The sequence below is a fragment of the Mercenaria mercenaria genome, chromosome 1, assembly GCF_021730395.1.
Source record: "Mercenaria mercenaria strain notata chromosome 1, MADL_Memer_1, whole genome shotgun sequence".
NCBI lineage: Eukaryota > Metazoa > Mollusca > Bivalvia > Venerida > Veneridae > Mercenaria > Mercenaria mercenaria.
In genome coordinates, this window is record NC_069361.1 from 113,649,211 (window position 1) to 113,671,719 (window position 22,509).

The following is a 22,509-nucleotide window of genomic DNA, read 5'->3' on the forward strand; positions in this document are numbered from 1 at the left end:
ACAATCAGACACATTTGTCTCATCTTATTTATTTGTATATAACATTTATATGCTATTCCCACTACAATCCGAATATGGAAATACGGCATCATTTTCAGATCTCCCGAATGAATACTCAGTTCATCCAATGCTATATTAGTATGCAGCAGTAGTTAAATAATTGAATTATTCCCAACTGCATTTATCAGTGTAGTCATGTTTTGTTATTTCAGAATTTGATTTTATGCGAATGTGCTTTTTACCATGGGGACTTCACGTCTGTGAAATCGGCGGTAGCATAAGTCTATCCAGATAGATTAAGTGATTATATTGAACTTAAATTTTGTTTTTCATATAAGTTAATATCAGACGAATTCTAAAGTAAAATACTGACCTCGGCTGATGTATAGATAACAACACGGTACGGTTATTTTTGGCAAGTTTTGCCAGAGTCTCTACCAGGTGATGGGCGGTGAAGGAATCCAGACCAGATGTAGGTTCATCAAGAAACAATATACCTGTAAACATTGCAATTTAGATTTTTGTTTTTCGCAACGACTGTAAATGACTTTTAAATTTGATACACGTAATGCAAATTATATAAATGCATTCACACAACCCTTAGCCTGCTGGCGGCAAGTGATTCTGCCTTTGAGACCAGTGCAGACCAAGATCAGCCTGCACATCCGTGCAGTCTGATCATGGTCTGCAGTGTTCGCCATCCAGTCAGTATATTTTTTTTTGTAAACACCCCTTTAAACAGTTAATGGTACTCTCCAAATTGAAAGATGTACAAGTTCATTATAGACATTTAGCAGGGTAAGGGTTAATTAAGATAAACACACATCATCCATCACTGTCACATACACATCATACCACTTCCATTCTCATTTACCATTAGAATAGCTGCAATTTAACTTCTGTATATCAATTTCAGGCATTTGCATCACTCATTCTACTTTTGTTCATTACTATAATTGAATTGACATGCATTAAAATATCGAGCTATTTCCCCAGATTGTTCTAAATAATTGCTTTTTGGTTTGTTAGTGTGAATTCATGGAAAGCTGTTACGTGACGACTATCATATCACCCGCCGATCCTACTGAACTTCACTGTTTTGAAAAGCTTTTTGTCAAAGAGCTTTTACCTTTTCTGTTATTAATTATACAAGAAATCATTCAGTAAGGCCTAAATGAATTTACTATAGCTGTTTAGGAATAGTACATGTATTATTTTTTCGGTTTTGGCTAAATGACCAAATATACAATCGTACACCAAACTATTATGCAACTTTTTTAATTATGAACGGTAATTTGGTCAATTCAAATTTGTTGCGCGTCACTGATACATGGGACTGTTAACGCACAAGTAGGAAATCCAAAGTATTATTCAATACATTTATCAATTAAAATTCTTTTTTGAAATCGATATATTTATATATCGATCGTCTGTCCGCCCGCCGTCGTCATCACTTTTTTAAGAACATATCCAAAACTACAAAGTATATTTTTCAACTGAACTTCATAGAAATGTTACTTGGGTGGTCCTTCATATCTATGTCATCAACGAAGAGTCTTATGGTTACAATGAAGAAACGGAAAAAAATCTCCTGTTCATTTTGAGAGACTTTTTTTTCAGGAATTACTGCCCTGATTAAAAAAACACACTAAAATGTTCCTAATGGGGTCCTTCTACCAAAGCTGAAATAGAAATCTTCAAATGGTTTATTCTCCAAAACCACTGGTTCGATTTTGAAATATTTATACAGACATGTTTAGTTCGGAGGCCCAAGATTGTTCAAAGTCTTTAAACATGGCCGCCAGAGCTAGAAATGGGAAAATGTTCAAACACCATCGTCTCGAAAACTGCCACTTAGATTTTGAATTAATATCACAAAAAAGCTCATTCGGTGTCCCTATACCATGTTTGTTCAAATAATTACGTTGTGTCAAAAATCTTACCAAATGCGGGCATAAATGCAGAAACAATAGTTTTGCTAAATATACCTCACAATCCGACTGCAGGAGTTTTTTTTTTCAGTCTAATGACGTAATACAATGTATTATTTCAGAATACAGAAATCTGCAAATAATCTAGCATTTCTGATCCTATATGTATTTGGTGTACATGTATGATCAACATTGCTTACTTACTCGTTATTACAGCCACTTTGATTTTTACAATAAAATTACTTCATTTGTAAATACGCTTTCAATGTTTTTTTCTGGAGAAAAACTAATGGAAAAATAATAATAATCGAAGACACGAAGGGTACTTTAACCCTTACCATGCTGGACACGATTGATTCTGCCTGTGCGACCAGTGTTGATCATGATCAGCCTGCGCTTCCGTGCAGTCTGATCAAGATCTGCAGTGTTCGCCATTCAGTCAGTATCTTTTTGGTAAGCACCCCTTTTTAACAGTTAATAGTACTGTGCAAATTGAAAGATGGACAAGTTCATTATAGAAATTTAGCAGGGTAAGAGTTAAGAATGAATAGGCACGTTGGTCCTATCCGTGTGCCATGAGTGCAGCGTGTATTATTGATGGTATTTTATATCGGTGTGTAGGCTTGTGTATTTTGTGCAGCTTTGAGTTGGGTGTGTTGCCATGTGTATTTCATTTTTCATTCCACAGGAAGTGTCTGGAACATTACAGGATAGTAACATATTTCCAACGTGCTGTAAATTGTCTGCTTCTTTACGTCTTTATGATATACATACATAACCTAACATATATGCGTAACCTAGATGCAAACATTTAATTATCAGTACCTGAAAAAATGCTCTTAAATAAGTAACAAACGATTTTTCTTTCGCGAAAATGTATAGCAGAATGTTCCAAGATATTTTTTTCATCAGTGCGCGTGCAACTGTGTAATAACATGCACATGGTCCAGTTGCTAAATAGCTACTTACTAACTTATTTACATCAGTAAAGAGATAAAGAACACAAAATCTTATAAACAAAACATGCTAATTGTGTATTATCACAAATATGTCTATAATCTATTTTACAACTGTATTTAAACCGACTCCTAGATATACATTACACGGGGTTTGAAAATAACACCACAATTACATCCTCGTAGAAATATAAGACTAGTGTAAATATATCAAGAACCAGCAGCTGAGTACCCCCACTTCATGTCACTGAACCGTCATATTATGTTACTTATTGACAATGCATGTTTAAGTAATGATGTACCTACAAAGTTTAATGACTATAGGTCAAATACTTTTAGAGATATATGTGACCGAGTCATGGCAATAGAGACTTAAGGTAAGACCTGTGTAATGGGCAATATCAAGAACCTAGAATTGCAAACTGTATTGTTATTCTGTATCATATTGTACATCTAAACGTGAAATATTAAAAGATTTTACCGCGTCATTTAATAGTTACAGGTGTTTTTTGATACTACCCCTTTTCGGCCATTTGACGCCAACAGAACCAAGAGACCTGTTTTGCATTATAATATTTTTTTTTCATCAAAAAGAAAAAAACACTCTTTCTAGCAGGTATTCTATTCCTCTATATATATATTGTACCAAAAAACAACAATCCATGTATAGTAAACAAGGCTTTCATAAAATATAAGCAAAAATATATAGCGATATGGGCTAAAACTGACGACTTGTGGGATGAAATTTTTTTCAACTATTTGTTTCAAAGTTCAAAATTTATACATTCAAAGGTATGTAATAATGTAATTTTGGTATTAAAATTTTCCTCAAAGTGTAGGCAATAAGATATATGAAAATCAAAAACTTTTACCATCTATTTTTATTTAAATAAGTCCAAGCAAAAAGGTATCCCCTAAAATTACGATAACAATTTTTTCATGAAAAAGAATGCTCGAAATGTCTTTCATGATTATTTTCACAAAAATAAGTATCTATTTTGCTTGCCATACATTATTCATAAATACAGTACTCTTCTGAAAGATTCAATACTTCTTTGAAAGATAAATAACTTGAACTAGTGTCAAATTATTTATAAAATTAATCAAGACATAGTACATGTTTGACCTTGAATTGACGAACAAACCTAATTTTTGCCTTCAAAATACGACACTAATTTTGGAATTACAGCCTCCAAAACCCTCTTAGAATTTGTCACTCTTGGCAGCCCTTCACTGTTTCTCATAGTAAATACATTGTACAGTCCATCTTCTCCCTTACGTAGAAAGATTGTATGTAAATGTTTGAAATTTAACCCCGAGCTAGCCACATTGTCGGCAGTGGACGACTTCATGACACCATTTGCTACCAGAACAGAAAGAGATGGCATGTTTTTCTTTTCTCTATGTTGGATTCCATGTTGTGTTTGACATCTCTAGGAGGAAAACTCTTCACTACTACACACTTCTCATCATGTTTCACAGCGTAACTGACCAGCTCTGACAAACACTTGACATCATCAAGAGCGTTATGAGCGTTATACACTTTGGAAAGCAATGTACGGGCCAGATCTTCCTGTTTGTAAGACTCCCTTTTAGGACATACGGATTTAAATACTGGAAGAGTGTCTACCAATCCTAACACACATGCACAAAGTTCACTAAACATTCCGGTAGCTAAGCAGGCGTTGATAATGATAGGAAAGTCAAAACGTTTTCCATTATGTGCAATTAGAAACACGTTTCTGAACTGTTTCAGCCAGCTAAACAATTCTCTGAGTGCTGATTCAATAGTTTTAGTTTCAACAGGAACACCATTTACAAACATATCACTACTATTTGTCACAACAATTTTAGTCACTTGTTCGGCAGAGGCACTCATCGGTAGTTTGGGTAACACATAGCAACTGAAGCTCTTCTCTGTGCTCACATGTTTGGCGGCTATCTGTGTTATATGAGGATACACCTCTCCTCGAACTGAAAAAATAGCAGCAAATGAGAAGTGAAATGAATGAAATAAATAACAAGTGTAAACTAGAAAATGCTTTTGTAAAAAAGCCCATGTCTCCCCCAATGCAAAGTCCTATAGGCAAGAAGTCAATAGGGTTCAGGAGCGAAAGTCAAAGAGACACTGATGGTTGGCTGCAATAGGGATCATCTACTTGGCATGTCCAGTCATCCGCTAAATTTCAACACTCCTGGCCTAGTGGTTCTCAAGTCACTGTTCAGGCTCCTGTGACCTTGACCTTTGATGAAGTGACCTCAAAATAAATAGGGGTCATCTACTCTGCATGTCCAATCATCCTAATAAGTTTCAACATTGTAGGTCAAGTGGTTCTCAAGTTATTTCCAAAAAATGATTTTACATGAACAGGCCACTGTGACCTTGACCTTTAATTGACTGACCCCAAAATCAATAGGGGTCATCTACTCTGCATGTTCAATCATCCTATGAAGTTTCAACATTCTGGGTCAAGTGGTTCTCAAGTTATTGATCAGAACTGGTTATCAATGTTCAGGCCACTGTGACCTTGACCTTTAATTGACTGACCCCAAAATCGTTAGGGGTCTTCTACTCTGCATGACCAATCATCCTATGAAGTTTCATCATTCTGGGTCAAGTGGTTCTCAAGTTACTGACCGGAAATGGTTTTCAATGTTCAGGCCCCTGTCACCTTTGATGGAGTGACCCCAAAATCAATAGGGGTCATCTACTCTTCATGACCAATCATCGTATGAAGTTTCAACATTCTGGGTCAAGTGGTTCTCTAGTTATTGATCGGAAATGGTTTTCAATGTTCAGGCCCCTGTGACCTTGACCTTTGACAGAGTGACCCCAAAAACAATAGGGGTCGTCTACTCCAGCAGCCCTACAACCCTATAAAGTTTGAAGGTTCTAGGTCAAATGGTTCTCCAGTTATTGCTCGGAAATGAAGTGTGACGGACGGACAGGGCAAAAACAATATGTCTCCTGGGGGAGACATAATAAACACAAGAGCGATCAGTGATCACAGGTGTCACCTGCCGGGAACATTCAGACAAAGGGAGATAATTCAAAAACTAGGACAGGTAGAGTTATGGTTCTTTGACACTGCACACCCCCTCAATGAGTTCTATCATTGTGTGAAGTAATAAGTTTGTATCTTTCAGTTTTCGAGCTCTGCACCAGACAAGAAAACGTGACGGACAGACAGACAGAGGACGGAGAAGTGATCCTTATATATAACGCGGCTACTCCATAGCAGGCGACATAAAAAACCTTTGGTCGAAGCAATGCATGAACAAATCCTCTCCCATAAAAAGATCATTTGATTAGAAACAGCCATTGCCACAAAGCATAGAATAGGCAAACAATGCAAAATCATAACTCTTGAGCTGTTTCTTTGTCTGTGTTTATAAAGGTAGACAACTGTATTTACGAAGGGAAAAGATAACAATACTAACTAAGGTCTGTAGTTTCAAGGTCCACAGTGATGTACGATGGTTCGCCACTTGAACAGACTGGCTTGAATACTCCACGCGGTATAGGATCAGGGATTCTGTCTATGTCAGTACAATCTTCATGGCCAACTTCTGTAGAAATATAAATTGGTGAAAGTTAACAAGTCATACAATTTATATATATAAAGTGAGGTTGAGGTATATACATATATACATGTATGTCAATTACACAGCATGGGTGCCCAGTACTGCCTGATACACATGATAAATGTGTGATAAATTCTTAGACCAAAAGATTTTTTCAGTTATAACATAACAAGGTCATCACTTTGTAAATAACAGACAGAGCAAAAACTATGAGCCAATTTGAATAAAACTGTTGCAAACATTACACTGAGGTTCAAGATTTAAAAGTTTACATGTATGTTTGAATGAAAGCATCATATACATGTAGGTACAATACAGATACAAACAAAACTGGCCAACTGTAAGTGAAGAAACTTACCTGACTGATATGTCATGCCTTCCAGTGACTCTGTAGCCGACTGGTTGACAGCACGCTCTTTCTTCAGGAATAAACGTCTTCCTTTTGCAGAAGGCTTACAGAACGTTTCTTGACATTTTTTGCGTTTGCTGGCACACTGCTTTGCATACTCTTGTGTGTGGTGTCCAGGGGACAGATCAGCACTTTTGTTTACCTTTTATAATGATGAAAAAAGTAGTTATTGAAAGACATATTTGTAAAAAAGCCTACAGTTACATCAATTACAAAAGTTGCTCTTCTGTACAATAGTTTGAAACAAGGAATAGATTTATTATTACCACTATCAGATAATGGCAGAAATGTATATTATTAATTATACAGAAAACTTGCTTTCATAGAACTTACAAAAATCATTACAATTAATCTAAATTACTAGTTGATGGTGTAATTATTGTACAGATCATACAATTGGTGAATTTACAACATTATAAAGACCTGAGATTGTACACTTACTTGTAACTGTAGAAGACAACCAAACAATGTAACTATCAACTGCAAAACGTAGTAACTGAAAATCAAAAGAACATCTGAACTGTAACTATAAAGCGGGTAAACATCGACAGACTGCACAACATAAAAAAGGCAACAAACAAATACAAACAAACAAGTTCAAATTCAATGATTGGAACACTTATCAGCTGTAAGCCAGTCCCATCAGAAATTATGTATACATTTTCAAAATATACTTCATAAATTGAATCAGTAACTTGTCTTTTGTTCCAATAAATTTCTAGGTTGGCATTCATAGAAATAAATATAGTAGGAATGTGACTCATGCTCACTTATGACCAACTAGGCTACTTTAGGATCATTGTGGCCAGGTTTCATTGAAATCCACCCTGTATATTCAGAGATGTGGTAACAAAATTTGATAAGAATTTAAGATGAAGGTTATTGTGACCTCGACCTTTGACCTAATTCTCACTTAGGACCAACTAGGTCACAGGGTGATCATTGTGGCCAAGTTTCATTGAATTCCATGCAACAGTTTCAGAGGAGATGCAATAAAAAGTTAACAAACAGATGGAATGACGGACGAATCACAGACAAGCCATCTCATGTAAGGTGGGCTAAAAAGATCACTACTGAAAATTACATGATTAAAACATTTGCCAACCTAGTGATTTTTTCCACCATTGAAAAACAAGACCCCTTCCCAGAAAAGAACTTGTAAACAACATTAGAACAATTTTACAACTGTGTTACCTCTACTATATAGTTCCTGCCTTCATTGATAAAAGCTGCTGTGGCCTGTACTCTGAAGTCTAAAGCCTCAGTCCCGCCATAGTAGATGTTCTTTGGAGCTTTGAGCGATACCTCACGGTTGGCGTGCTCACACTGCTGACTGGATCCCAATTCAATGAGCTGGCTCGCTTTGGCAATGAAAGGTGTCATAATGTCCTCTAGCCGTTTTCTCAATGTCTCACCAGTCAAACTAGATTTGTAGGGTAGTGAACGGTGAACATAGGATACATCTTTATTCCTTAGATAACCACAAAACCTTGGCTGACATAACTGATGATCACCGAAGTTATGAGGAATAATTGCTCTCAGATTCTCTTGTAATCCATGTAAGTCCCCGCTATTCTTTGAAAGGGCATATGAGACACACTTTTGGATATGACTTATTGATATCTTGCTTATTTTGATTCCCTTCTCATTTTGTAAACCATACAAGCTTTTGCCTAAGTTTTTGATCACATGGTTTTTGTCATATTTCTTTTTCAGACTGATTCCATGCTTGCTTTTCAGTCTGGCCAATAAAGTGTTGTCACCATCACCTTCAAGGATTTCCACCGGGGTACCTGCTTTAGCTAGATCCAGTATAGCTTTCTCTCCACTTTCACTCTCCATAGAACGGGCACTACCCGAGTGGTTCCGTACACAGCGATGTTGCCGTAGTGGCTGGCCGGGTCGGTGACGTCTCCACCAGTTGCAGGTTGTGCACTGCCGGTGGCTGATGACGCTCTTTACAATCTTCTTCCCCATCTTTGAAGAACTCATAAAGAATGTATGAGCTGAAATAGATATAACTTGACTATAACTGAAAGTTACCCTTTATTATTAAAAAATGAATATATATGGCTGCAAAAGTCAAAATAGCCAATTTTGGACATTTAAGGGGCTATAACTCTGAAGCCCATGATGGAATCTGGCCAGTTCAAGAAAGGAACAAAGATCTTGTGGTGATACAAGGTGTGTGCAAGTTTGGTTAAAATCAAATCATAAATGAAGCTGCTATTGTGCAGACAAGGTCAAAATAGCTAATTTTGGCCCTTTCAGGGGCCATAACTCTGAAACCCATGATGGAATCTGACCAGTTCAAGAAAATAACCAAGATCTTATGGTGATACAAGTTGTGGGCAAGTTTGGTAAAAATCAAATCATAAATGAAGCTGCTATAGTGCAGACAAGTTCAAAATAGCTAATTTTGGCCCTTTCAGGGCCCATAACTCTGGAACCCATTATGGGATGTGGCAAGTTCAAGAAAGCAACCGAGATCTTATGGTGATACAAGTTGTGTGCAAGTTTGGTTAAAATAAAATCATAAATGAAACCACTATCCTGCAGACAAGAAATTGTTGACGGACGCACGCACGCACGCACAGAAGACGGACGAAGGGTGATCACAAAAGCTCACCTTGTCACTATGTGACAGGTGAGCTAAAAACATCTTGTCCTAATGAAGATGTAAGCAGTTCTTTATTTTTCTATTTTTAGTAACAGTCACATGATCTTTGACGGGTGAAAATAATCTGTATACTTTTCATGTTATCGCAGGAACAATTTTTGTGCCCGGATGGACAGGCAGACAGATCAGCAATGGATAAACCTTTACTCCCTTCCGCTGAAACATTCTGACCAATTTTCATAAAGATCCATTGACAAACATGGTCTATACTGAGGTTACAAAGTTATTCTGTTATTTGAGCTAATGACCTAGTTTTTTGACACCATGAGACCCAGTTCAAACTTGACCTAGATATCATCAAGGTGAACATTCTGACCATTTTTCATTAAGATCTATTGAAAAGTATGGCTTATAGAGAGGTCACAAGGTTTTTCTATTTTTAGACCTACTGACCTAGATTTTGACCCCACATGACCCAGTTTCCAATGTGACCAAGGTATCATCAATATGAATATTCGGACCAACTTTCATAAAGATCCAATGAAAAATGTGAACACAAAAGAGAAGAAAAAAGCTTACACGTTAGACTGTCAAATCCACGTTTCTGCCAAGCAGTATCAGCAGAGCAAGACATACCATATCGACTCTTGGCCTTGTACTTGGACAGAAGATTTTTTCGGATGGTCGTACTCCTACCATGGCCAAACGGTCTACACTTTCTTCTGTGTCTCCGTGGTGAGGGAGATGGGGTGTCAACACTATCTGTCACATTACTTGGCATACTTGCTGTTACTAATGAGCTTTGTAAGATGGACCTGCAAGTGAATCAAAGTTTGTGGTGTTTCAAAGTTTGTGGTGTTTCATAACAGTTAACTGTTACTGAAAAAATGATAGAAATTATGCACAAAAATCTGTAGGAATTAAAAGGTACAGTTGGTCACATTTGCAATATTGATATGTCTGTATACTGCCAGTTCCAAATATGAGCTGTGCCATGAGAAAATCAACATAGTGGGTTTGCAACCAGCATGGATCTAGACCAGCCTGCGCATTCGTGCAGTCTGGTCAGGATCCTTGCTGTTCGCTAATGGTTTCTCTAATAACAATAGTCTTTGAAAGCGAACAGCATGGATCCTGACCAGACTGCACGGATGCATGCTGGTCGCAAACCCACTATGTTGATTTTCTCATAACACGGCTCATATTACTTTATTAACATACATATTTAATGTGCAAACTCTATGATGCAAAATTGTAATTCTATATGTTCATTTAAACATAACTTTTCATTCACTGTTGAAATAAATTACATTAAATTTACTTAGTTGCTGGTGATGTATCTGGTAATGCTGCAATACCCAGATCTTCTATTAAACACTCCATGCTGGCTGCAGCAACTTTGGACTCCTCTTGGGAAATTTCACTGAAATAATCAATGTATTTTACTATGAACAAACATATACATATTTATACATGTCCCAAATGAAAACAGAATAATGTGTGTATGCATTTATATTTATAATATTTATACAATGTCTGATTGGTTTGTGTTGACTATCAATTTTTAATACATATGTATTTTCATACAATTATAAAGAAAGTGCAAGGTACAACTTCAAGTCATGTTTAGCAATCTGAAACTGGAAGTATAGGATCCTTTTTCCAGAGGATGTTCAAGAAATTCCCTGGCCAATGGACAGGATAATTGCAGTACACCTCCTTTATTACTCACTTATGGGACTGGAGATAAAATTACTACATGTATATACCTTTATTTACATTAATTAATTATAGAACACATATATATTTAATTATGTTACCTCATTTCTTTCTGAAAGGTTTCTTGGGCTGCTGTGTCAATAGATTGTTGGGCAACAGACTCTACAAATCTTCCTGCACGTCGTTCCATATCTTGCAGATTCCTCTTATTAATCGGGGCTATGTTTAGAGTGGAGAGCATGTTGTTAACCTTCCCGGAACCACCAATGCTATCTATCATGGCTAAACAAAACCAGAATAATTAAAATAACCTTTCTGTCGAACATTTGTATTCTATCTTTTGAATAACAACTGAAACTTGTAAAGCCAGCAAACATATACAATAACACTGTACAGTGGTCAGAATGCATTTAACCATACATCAATCGAACCCTGGACTTAATAGATTTTTATAATTGAGCCGTGCCATGAGAAAACCAACATAGTGGGTTTGCGACCAGCATGGATCCAGAACAGCCTGCGCATCTGCGCAGTCTGGTCAGAATCCATGCTGGTCGCTTTCAAAGACTATTGTTATTACAGAAACCATTAGCGACCAGCATGGATGCGCAGGCTGGTCTGGATCCATGCTGGTCGCAAACCCACTATGTTGGTTTTCTCATGGCACGGCTCATATTTACTATTCAAACATCCTTTATTATTCAGTGTTCCAACTCATTTTTAAAAATTAAGTAAGGGTAAAATCTACACCCTGGTTACAAATTTACGGGGTAAATAATTAAACCTGGAGGTTAGATGTATGGAAACAAGGCCTTATCCGAAAATACGTCTGTCCAAAATTCTACATCTGACAGTTGAAGTCTTAAGCATATTATATATATTATTATCAAGTTTTAAGTCTGTCAGAAACAATATTAAATTTGTCAGTTATAGGAAAAATTTGGCCTTATTCAGACAAAATTTGAATACCTGTTTTCAACAAAATCCGTTGTCTTCTCTTGATTTTATCAATAAATGCCTGTGCACTGTGTGCAGTCAAGGTCGGCAATAAATCTCCCGTATCGAGTGTACACACACATTGAATAGTACACTCAATACGTGCGTACAACCAATAGGGGTGTTTTAATGTTGACGGTGCAGTAAATAAAGTGATATATGCATTTGTACTTGGTCCATTTCATACGCGAGCAATCTCGCACCAGGTCAAATTTTAATGTGAATGGGAACGCTGATTATTTTTGTAATTTTCTCAGACCTTCACAGAAAGACGCCGCAAATGCATATTCTCACATGTAACATTCCTTTTTCTGATTGGCAGTGGCTTGGTTGCCGGTTCCGGCTACGTAGACTAAAGGACAGATAGTCAGTCCTATATATGGCTAAAGTGTTTACGTTTTAACCCTTATTTGGACTAGTTATTTTCTTCACCACTTTCAGTGGATTGCAATATGTGAACAAAAACAAGTGACACAAAACTTTGAATAAATATCAGTGGACTTACCAACACCAAGCTTTGTATTTGCTGTGAAGCAAGGCATGCCTTTCTCTTTTACTCTGTGTGTCTTTCCATACGGGACTCGATTTACATGTTCACAGTCCAAGTTGCTGCACCTCACATATAGGAAACCTGACAGACCTTTTTTTAACTCCCCAACAACAGAGTATTTATTCATAGATACAGGGCCTAGCTTACACTTTTCACAATATTCTAAATTGTCCAGTAACACACCCAACTCGATAATAATCCTTCTATCCCTCCAACCATCTCGACTAGCGTTCTCCGGCAGATTTAAGTGTTTGTCACTACGATGGCGTTCCTGAGAAACTGTCGGTTTCTGTCCACAGTATACATGGTCTAAAGTTACCGATAACGGCTTCTTAATAGCTTTATTCACCTTTTTCTGGCCAGCAAAACGACCTTTCGGATCTCTCGCCGCCATTTTGATGCCCCGGATGTAAACATGTGGTTCCCGTCACTGATTCTATTTTCATTTTGAAAGCAGGAAACCACGTTCGGAATTACGGAAAAGGTTTGTTTATGTCCGGATCGCACCGAATTGTTACGTTTTTCGTCGAAATAAGACGAATGAACCGGAAGTGTATTACGCAGGTCTTACCTTAAGTTGAAATCACTACAAACTTAAGTAAAGTCTTCAACTTAAGTCAAAACTTATACTTAAGATGTTTTATGAATATGACCCATATACTGGTTGAGTGAAATCTCAAGGTGCACAGCTTTGCATGCTGAATAACATTCCTATAATGATTTAAGACCCTATTCCAAACACTTTTCTTGACACGGGCGACATAATCTTTTGGTCATGTTCTAAGATTAAATTTAAAGGAGTTTGGGGCTCAATGATGCCATAGTATAGCATTTTCATCACCTAATGTAATTGTTGCATATTTAAACTGTTATTTATCCAAATATTTAATAGAAAGTTAACTCACTAGGATCGAGAAGTAGTTGTACCCCAATGCTGACACGCCTTCGCTCTCCACCTGACACACCCCTATCCTCAGCTCCTCCTACTTTACTGTCAGCTACATGACTTAACCCAAGCTCGTTGATGACACTTTCCACCTTGCATTGAAAGAAATATGAAAATGATAAAAAAATAAAACATTGCAAAAGCACATTTTCCAGACACTTTCATTAAACTTATTTCACTGATAGTTTTAAGTAATGTAAATAGAGCTCAAAAGTATTCATGCGCTGTCACAACAACCTACCCTTTTTCTAATCTGTGCATTTGTAAATGTGGTGGGAAGCTTTAGCTGTGCAACAAACATAAGAGTTTCTTTGACAGTCAGATGTGGGAGCAGCCTGTCATCTTGTCTCACATAAGCCGAGCAACCGCGCACCATGGTACTCGTGCGTGCCACATTATTCAGATACACATCCCCTGCAATCAGCCCTCCACCCTCTGTACGACATGCTATCACATCCAGTAACGTTGTCTTTCCGCTACCTAAATAGCAAAACATATACAAACTATCAGGCGACTAGCTATTAGGTAAAATCCTGAATATAGATTTTTTTATTTTGTCTTGAAAAAGTTTGAGCATGTTATGAAAATTTAGTTTGTCTCATATATTGGAAGTGATACGGCAACATATACCAGTCATGGAAACAACTGTAAATTTACTGAATGACTGAGTCGGATATATGGCGCATCAACAAAGTGTAGGTTATATGGTGCCAAAACAGGACTAAAAATTTTGGTTTCACATCTCATTTACATCGAAATAAAAGTACGAGGTATGGAATCTAAACTGTTTTACCTGTTGGAACTACTAAGATACAGGTAAACAAAGTGTTCTGACCATATAAGTCACCTCTTACGTCAATGCAATGGTAAAACAGTGGTTCCATTTCTTTTCCTACACAAGTTGTCCAAGAACCACTTGGGACATTAATATCTGTACAAGACACGATACACATTTATGTCATGAAGTCACCTCTTACGTCAATGCAATGGTAAAACAGTGGTTCCATTTCTTTTCCTACACAAGTTGTCCAAGAACCACTTGGGACATTAATATCTGTACAAGACACGATACACATTTATGTCATGATGACATCTTGTGTTAGTCTAACCTTCTTTCAAGGACATTTCAACCCATGTTCACTTATATTACACTCTAAACAATTGATCCATAATGTATCAATAATTACACTGTATATGCAATTGCTGATATGTAAAACTCTGGAACTCGCTATGTGTAAACTAACCTGAATTTCCCATAATTGCCAACATCTGACCACTGTTTATGGAGAAAGACACATTATTGAGCACTTGCTGGGGTTCTGAGCTGTCCACCCATTCCCATGGTAACTGCATGGTTGACAACTTCTGCCACCATGACAACGAGGCAGGATTTACAGTATATGACAAGGATCTGACCTTGACATCAATGGAAGGTCGTTGTGTGAAGGTTGCTCCTGGGATATGGTAGATTGAGGAGGGACTAGATGCCCTTGCAGCCATGATTGTTTCCTTGTTGACGACTGTAAATAAATCATTAACACTGTTTTTATTTTTCATCTTTACCTCTGTACGCTGTAAAACTTCGTCTGTCATGATGAAATTTGAAACAATATTAAATTTAATTTTGTCTCAATATTTTTTTTCTCAAAATATATATTCCGTTTCATCTTTAATCCGTTTCCAAAGAATTATCAAATGAATTGAATTCAAACATTTCTTTCGTTATATAGACTGTTTCCAGTACTGTAGAAAAACAATTAATATGGCACGGAAACATTTATGGCAAACTTCAGAGAAAAACACACTATTATATAAAATCAAACTTTATATTAAATTTAACGATAAAAGGTTAAGCTTATCATATTAAGCGAAGGATTACTGTATCCGAGCGCCAAAGACAGAATTAAAAACAAGATCAATATATTGAAAGATAAAGCAATCCACAAGATAAATTAATTATTTTTCCTCTCTACAAAACTATAGGGTTCCACCATGAGCGGAAGGTCCACTTCATGTTATATTTTACCCGGAACAAGAAGTGAATGCATAACTAAGCTAAGTACATATAGATTTGTATTGACATAGAACTGTAGTGTCGTCCTGCCCAAGAGATTTGTATTATTTAAATGTACATAGTGTTTACATCGTTGCACATAAAAAAAAGAAACACAGAATGGAATGTTTCTGAGAGGTAGCAGGTGAGTTGACGTTAAATCTAAATCTTACATTAAACTCTCGTAGAAATACGTAGAATGTATAACAGTGCTAGTCTAGTGAATTGCAATCCAGAAAAAGTGTTTCGTTTACTCACCTTTGTTTTCAAGTGTTCCTAAAGCAAAAATTATCTATTTTCTACATATTTTTTCGTTATAAAATGGAAAGATCACTAACTTTCAAACGTATTTACTGTATGTCTACTTGTAAAATCAAAACCAGAGGTTAAATTGTGTTGTCACTTTACACAACGTTTTAAAGTGCACATGTTATCTGTACGTTATCAGGGTAGCCACATACTCAAGGGCTGCTCTGGTGAAATATTTGAAAACAAACATCCTTACCCATTGCAAACGTTTTATAATAGGTAAATAATTTTGTACCAATTTTTAGACGGTACACTAGATTGTGTCACATGAACAGGGGTCAAAATGAAATATAAAACTTAATTTATCTGTTTGATAGTAAATAAACACTGAATGAATTTATTAAGCAGGATTTTAAGAGTAACTTAGGTTTTATCCTGAACTGAAGTGCAAGTGCATGTATGACTGAAGATAAAAACATACTTCAATGACTAATAGTCCTGGTGCACAGATCAAAGTCTGAACAGTTCACATACTATTTAGCCATTAAGTATGACATCATGTCAAAAATTAACTTTTTATTACAGTTACTGGTATTCTTTGTTTATATTAGTCCAATACTCTAAAATGCATGCTAAAGACAAGCTCGAGTAGTGACTTATATTGTGTGGTGTATTGTGTAGTGTTGTTATAGTTTCTGGTCCTTTCTAGTCCATTAAGTGTTTATAGATCAAGCCGGTACAAGGGGCGCGAGGGATGTTGCACTATTCATTACCTCTCATGAATAGACTCTGCTATTAGTTTGCTAGGTTGCATGCTATGATGCCAAATGATCTTCTTATAAATTTTATTGTTGAAGACTATGTACAACACTTTCAATTTCCCCTTTTCTTGGGGGTGGGGGGATAATTGGCGTAAGTTATGATGAAAACATCATCCAATGTTGCTGTGCCATGAACAAGTCGTAACTCCGTGGACATTCAAGAACATTGGCCAAATGTAGACAAGTCATTATATAAAGTACTACTGTAGATACATTTATTTTATCAGCCACACAGTGTTTATCAGCGATATTAGATAAATGTTACCTATCTCCAGACAACAAGACAACAAGTACTACGTGACTCAAACAAACCGGTTTCACAATAAATTATTAGTAAAAATCATGGACTACGTTTATATCAAATCAAGAATTTTATCAATTATCAACAGTTATCTTACATTTTCAATGGCATTAATCAAAACCTTTGATAAATAAGCTGCTGAATTTATGGAATTCTGAAAAGGGTAAGTTGGTCTTGTTATAAATTACAATTACTCTCGTAAAGTTTGGTTAGCACAATCTAAATGAATGTTTATAATGAATCTCTTTGTCAGACTTATTGGTTAGATGTGTTATAGTTATAATGGAAAGATATTCCAGTAACATTTGGAAGTCGTGTTGGTAGAAGGACTTATTACTTACAAGACACTGCGTACTGCGAACTGTGGAGCCACGGTTTTCTAAAAAGAAACTAATGGGACAGGAATACTGAAATTTCCTTCTGAAGTATATTTCATCGGCACGTACGGCTCATATCAAAGTTCTGAGGTGTCCAAACGTGATACTAATGGGAAATTAAAAGATGCGACCGAGTGCTATATATTTTATTTGGCATCTGAGGTGTATGCTTCCAAAAATTGTCTTGTAAATTTAATGAACCGTCACAACAGTAGAGTTTAAATGCCGTGTGGCGGCCTAAAAATCCACCCGGTATTTAGAGTCAATGCTTTTAATATTTATGGTCCGTTTGGAACATTGAGTTGTACAATATATGGTAAAACGTGCATATAGATTATGTGTTCATAGCACTTTGTAAATATATGTATACATATGTGCCACTTTCAAACTTCCTCAAGGGAATTTCTTTTATGCAGTTATTTGGATAATCTAAAACAATGACAAAAACAATGCATTACCTCCAGTTTTAATAACTGTCGCTGTAGCCTCATCTTTATAAGTTGTGTAGAGAACACCTTTTGCAGTATTTGATCTTTCTAAAAGTACTTCATTCGTGTGGCCGCTAGCACTGTATAGGTTAGATGGGCATGATGCCATTTCTTCAAAATCTGAAGACAAAAGTGAGCACTACTGTTAATATATCATTGCATGTTGTGCATAAATGAATACGTTTTTGTCACTTTCGAGCCCCAATGAAGGGACAGCTACACACATGGCCAGTCCGTCCTTGAAATAACTATCGGAGGGCACCTCGGATTTCCTCCACCATGAAAAGTAGAAAGTCTCCATATAACCTATGACTGTGCCAGTGTGACTATAAAACCATAAGAAACAACAGCCGCCGTCATAGGATTGCCAATATGCAAAGACAGGTTATTATAATATTTAAGTAATAGGTATACAATAGCAGCAAAATACAATAAATAACTTACGATGTTTTATGTTTACAGAGCTTTGATAGAATATATACAAAGCATTTTTAAATATTCATATTTATTCATTCTCATTGGATAGGTAAAATACAAGCTTCTCGTGCAGTATTCAGTTAAATGTTCATTGTAGGGAACTTGATTTTCCCAAAGACTGGATCTTTTCATAGATTGTAAACTTATTTCATTTACTTCCATTGCCATTAAAATGGATTTAGCATTTTCACAACAGTTTCTTATATATTAGCAAACAACATATGTCAGCATTTGTAGGTATTAAAACTTTCATTATTACTACTGTTATCATTATCATGATTTTGGGTATGATGATGTTGATGACGATGATGGTGATGATGACGATGATAATTGTTATAATGATCATGATGATGATGATGGTTATTATACCACATATATATAATACTCTTTTCACATAGTAATTTACAGTTGAGATTCAGAGAACTGCAATGTTCTTTATACAGACTGGGAAATATACTCGTAACAAATCAATGAACAAGAATATAATAGATATTTCTATATACGGATAGACTGCATAAAATATATATACAGTAACACACGTTCTTGTTTGTCTCCAAAACCTAACAGTAAAATTGATGAGGCCACTTGATTGGAATTCTTTGTAAAATTAATCATCAGCACCGCGACATTATTCTGGTGCCAAAATGCCGAAGGCTGTCCGTGAGATTGGACCTATTTAGTGATTTACTGGCATATTTGGACAGTGAATAAATATGCTATATAAATAAACCAAGTTTTTGGGAGGATTTTAATTAAACGCTATAATCAATAAATTGTGTTGAAGACTAAGATAAGGATTTTAGATTACAGTTTAAGATTGATCGTTACCTAAAATATACATATACTCTACCGCTAGAAAGAGAATAACAATGTTGAGACAGTACATGAGGAACATTGTTCAAAAATTTTCAAAGCCTTTACCCTAGCATATAAAATAACAATAGGCTGGTTCATAGGACTGTAATTGTCAACTATTTCTTAGGTTACAGAAATGCTGCTTATAGAAGAGACTTTCCTTTCCTGCAGACAACCTACCAATTAATTGTTGCCAAAGAAATATCGGTGATTGTAGTTAAATATGGTAGCAATGACGTCATTGTTCCAAATATGTCTGTTAAATCACATTTCCTTTCCAGTAGACAGCTTTTTTCGAAGAAATAATTTAATGTTACTATAAATTCGATATTTTGGTTCTAATCTACAACCAGTGCAACTCATTAGTTCTTTAAAAGGGATTTCTTTACTTTTATAGATGGGTTTCAATGAGTTGTAAACAAAAAAATAAAGTTTGCATCTATAAATACCACAAGAATTTTATGTAAGCTTTATTATGCTATATATATAGTATTTAATGACCTATATAATCAACATACAACATCAGCTACAAAGATCTTGTGCGACATCATAAGCATCCAGTTATAGATACATAACGTTCTGTGCTTATCTAACCTTCTGGTACAGCCATTTAAATACTGGTACCAAGCAAAGGAGCTACCTATACCAGTTTCCGCGTCTTTGGTACGACGCGGTCGAAGCTCGAAACCCAAGACCTCCCGCACTCGAAGTGGACACTCGTCCACTGAGCTATTGCTCGACGAGTTGAGTTTTTCATAAAATTGTCCAATTGTTTTCTTTTGTCTGGCAACGAAGGAACGTCCGTACAACCTGTCTGGCCGCTCGAATAAAGAATTTATATTCAAAATTGATAGGCAAACATTTTTACGAGTTAATGAAAATCTAGAAGATACTTCATTTGGAAGCAACGAAGCCATATAACCATATAAAAGCAGGCTCGGTTTGATCGACTGACGTCATGAGAGATAATAAAATTTGCACCCCCACCCCCATCCCACACACACCAAGGTACACTAGCACTGTCCTTTACACATTTACATTTCATGGAATCCACGATCACAAAGCCAGTGACAAAAACGACAACAACATTTGAAAATTTCTGTGAATGTCTGTATCTCCGGGAAAGTCCACATTTATGACTCAAATAACGCTTGAAGTAGCAAATAAGTCATCTGCAAAATTATCGTAATTATTTTATATCATGCTATATTTCCGTGCATAATTATTTCTTTATAAATGTACACTTGCAACAGAAGAAATTTGAAGACAAAAAATCTTTATATGTCAAACAATTGAAAAAGAAGATGTACGCAGTTTCGGATAAATAATGCTTTCTAATGCAATCAGACAACTTTGTCATTCTGCGCCTGCTGTAATAAAATATTAATAATGCAATTTGATCATTTCTGTTGCTCGATAAAAGTGAGAATACTGCGTCTGCAAAGCTAGTGCTTGTGTTACGCAAACAAGTCCGGATAAAAATGCAAAGTGAGTACTTGCTCAATGTCTTCACTTACAAACAACTTGTAGCATAAATTATTTATTGCATGACCCTCGTGTTTCAAAAAGGCAATGCTTGAACTTTCAAGAATATAAAAAATAAACTTGGTATGCATTTCAGATGCCGCTATATGGCGATCTTTATATACTACAGTATAGAAAGACTTTATATTACCCATTTTACAGACAACAAAAAAAACAAGCACAAAGGTGCAACAGGGAATGTCACATTCGAAAAGCCAAGCCACCAATAAAGCACTGAGTAGGATTGTACCAAAACATCGGTACACATTTATTTTCATCTATCTCGCAAAAATTTCTTTAACTCATCGTACAGCACGAGTTATTTGAGTTTGAGGTGACAACTGTGTGTGTTGTTTAAAATACACATATATTTATAGAATCGAAACAGCAAGAATAATGTCAACATTGCATATATAATATAAAACAGGGCGGTCATTCCAGAAAAAATAATCGGACATAAAAGTCCGATACTATATGCAAGTCCAGTTTCATTTCAAGTTTCATTTAAATTGGATGTTTTGTGTATGCTAGAAAACAGCGACGAACGGCTGAACAGTAACGAACCATAAACGATCATTTATTGATTTTCGGAGTATAAATGTTTAACATATTTGTCTGTTAATGCGTAAAAGTGTCTGTTAGTGCATCAGCAAAGCTGCAAAATTATTCATTTCTTTTCTTTTAATGGTGTTTCTAGTGTTTCAAAAAACATTGGTTGTTGAGATTTGATTACGATACAAAAACTCTTTTATTTCCTTTAGCTACATCAGTCGATAACTTCTAGCATTCGAAGATAAAATCTGTCTACTGTTAAAGTCTTGAATGTGCCATTGTCTGTTAATAAAAAAAGAAAGAACTTTCAAATATGGTAACAAAAGACATAAATGGAAAGTGAGGCATTTAAAATTCACATTAATATAAATTACAGACGGAAATGATTCTTTTGTCGGAATTGGCAAGTTGGCAATTAACAGGGCCTGTTTGCATGTATTTCTGAGCAAAAATTACTTGAGGGTTATTTTTAGCTTTTCACACAGAAAATAGTTGCTTTATAAACGGATCACTAAAACCAGTCGGCTTCGAAAACAGATCATTAAAACCAGTCAGTTGCAGAAACAGATCACTTAAGCCAGTCACTTGCAGAAACAGATCACTTAAACCAGTCAGTTGCGGAAACAGATCACTTAAGCCAGTCACTTGCAGAAACAGACCACTTAAACTAATCAGTTGCAGAAACAGATCACTTAAACCAGTCAGTTGCAGAAACAGACCACTTAAACCAGATACGTGCAGAAACAGATCACTTAAACCGGTCAGTTGCAGAAACAGCCCACTTAAACCAGTCAGTTGCGGAAACAGATCACTTAAACCAGTCAGTTGCAGAAACAGACCACTTAAACTAATCAGTTGCAGAAACAGATCACTTAAGCCAGTCGCTTGCAGAAACAGACCACTTAAACCAGTCAGTTGCGGAAACAGATCACTTAAGCCAGTCAGTTGCAGAAACAGATCACTTAAAGTAATCAGTTGCAGAAACAGATCGATTAAGCCAGTCACTTGCAGAAACAGGCCATTGAAACCAGTCACTTGCGGAAACAGACCACTTAAACCAGTCAGTTGCGGAAACAGATCACTTAAGCTAGTCACTTGCA

At 36.1% G+C, this 22,509-nt stretch overlaps 3 protein-coding genes across 6 annotated transcripts in view; 1 reads left to right on the forward strand and 2 right to left on the reverse strand.

Moving 5' to 3' along the window:
- Window positions 1–22,509, reverse strand: part of LOC123525147 (ATP-binding cassette sub-family G member 8-like) — a 49,348-nt gene that overhangs the window by 9,248 nt on the left and 17,591 nt on the right. For 2 of the 3 annotated variants that reach the window (XM_045303956.2, XM_053521023.1), the window contains 5 exons: window positions 17,972–18,121; window positions 14,957–15,232; window positions 13,954–14,192; window positions 13,672–13,804; window positions 374–497 (listed from right to left, as the gene is read on the reverse strand). In XM_045303956.2, coding sequence (XP_045159891.2) covers window positions 374–497; window positions 13,672–13,804; window positions 13,954–14,192; window positions 14,957–15,232; window positions 17,972–18,121 — 922 coding nt within the window. Of the gene's footprint in view, window positions 1–373; window positions 498–13,671; window positions 13,805–13,953; window positions 14,193–14,956; window positions 15,233–16,023; window positions 16,225–17,971; window positions 18,122–22,509 lie in introns of those variants that run through there. The other variant, XM_053521025.1, reaches the window with a different exon arrangement.
- LOC123523006 (uncharacterized) lies at window positions 6,842–13,227 on the reverse strand. The gene is made up of 7 exons (XM_053521048.1): window positions 13,116–13,227; window positions 11,322–11,502; window positions 10,823–10,924; window positions 10,081–10,316; window positions 8,076–8,887; window positions 7,323–7,377; window positions 6,842–7,023 (listed from the first exon to the last, which is right to left on the reverse strand). Exons 1-7 carry the CDS (start codon window positions 13,210–13,212, stop codon window positions 7,007–7,009), a joined length of 1,500 nt encoding a protein of 499 aa, XP_053377023.1. The 5' UTR covers window positions 13,213–13,227; the 3' UTR covers window positions 6,842–7,006.
- The window catches only part of LOC123525165 (ATP-binding cassette sub-family G member 5-like), a 44,894-nt gene continuing 38,274 nt past the window's right edge, over window positions 15,890–22,509 (forward strand). Inside the window, exon 1 of one of the 2 annotated variants that reach the window (XM_045304033.2) lies at window positions 15,890–15,910. The gene's annotated coding sequence lies outside the window, so the exon portion shown is untranslated. Of the gene's footprint in view, window positions 15,911–17,097; window positions 17,300–22,509 lie in introns of those variants that run through there. The other variant, XM_045303999.2, reaches the window with a different exon arrangement.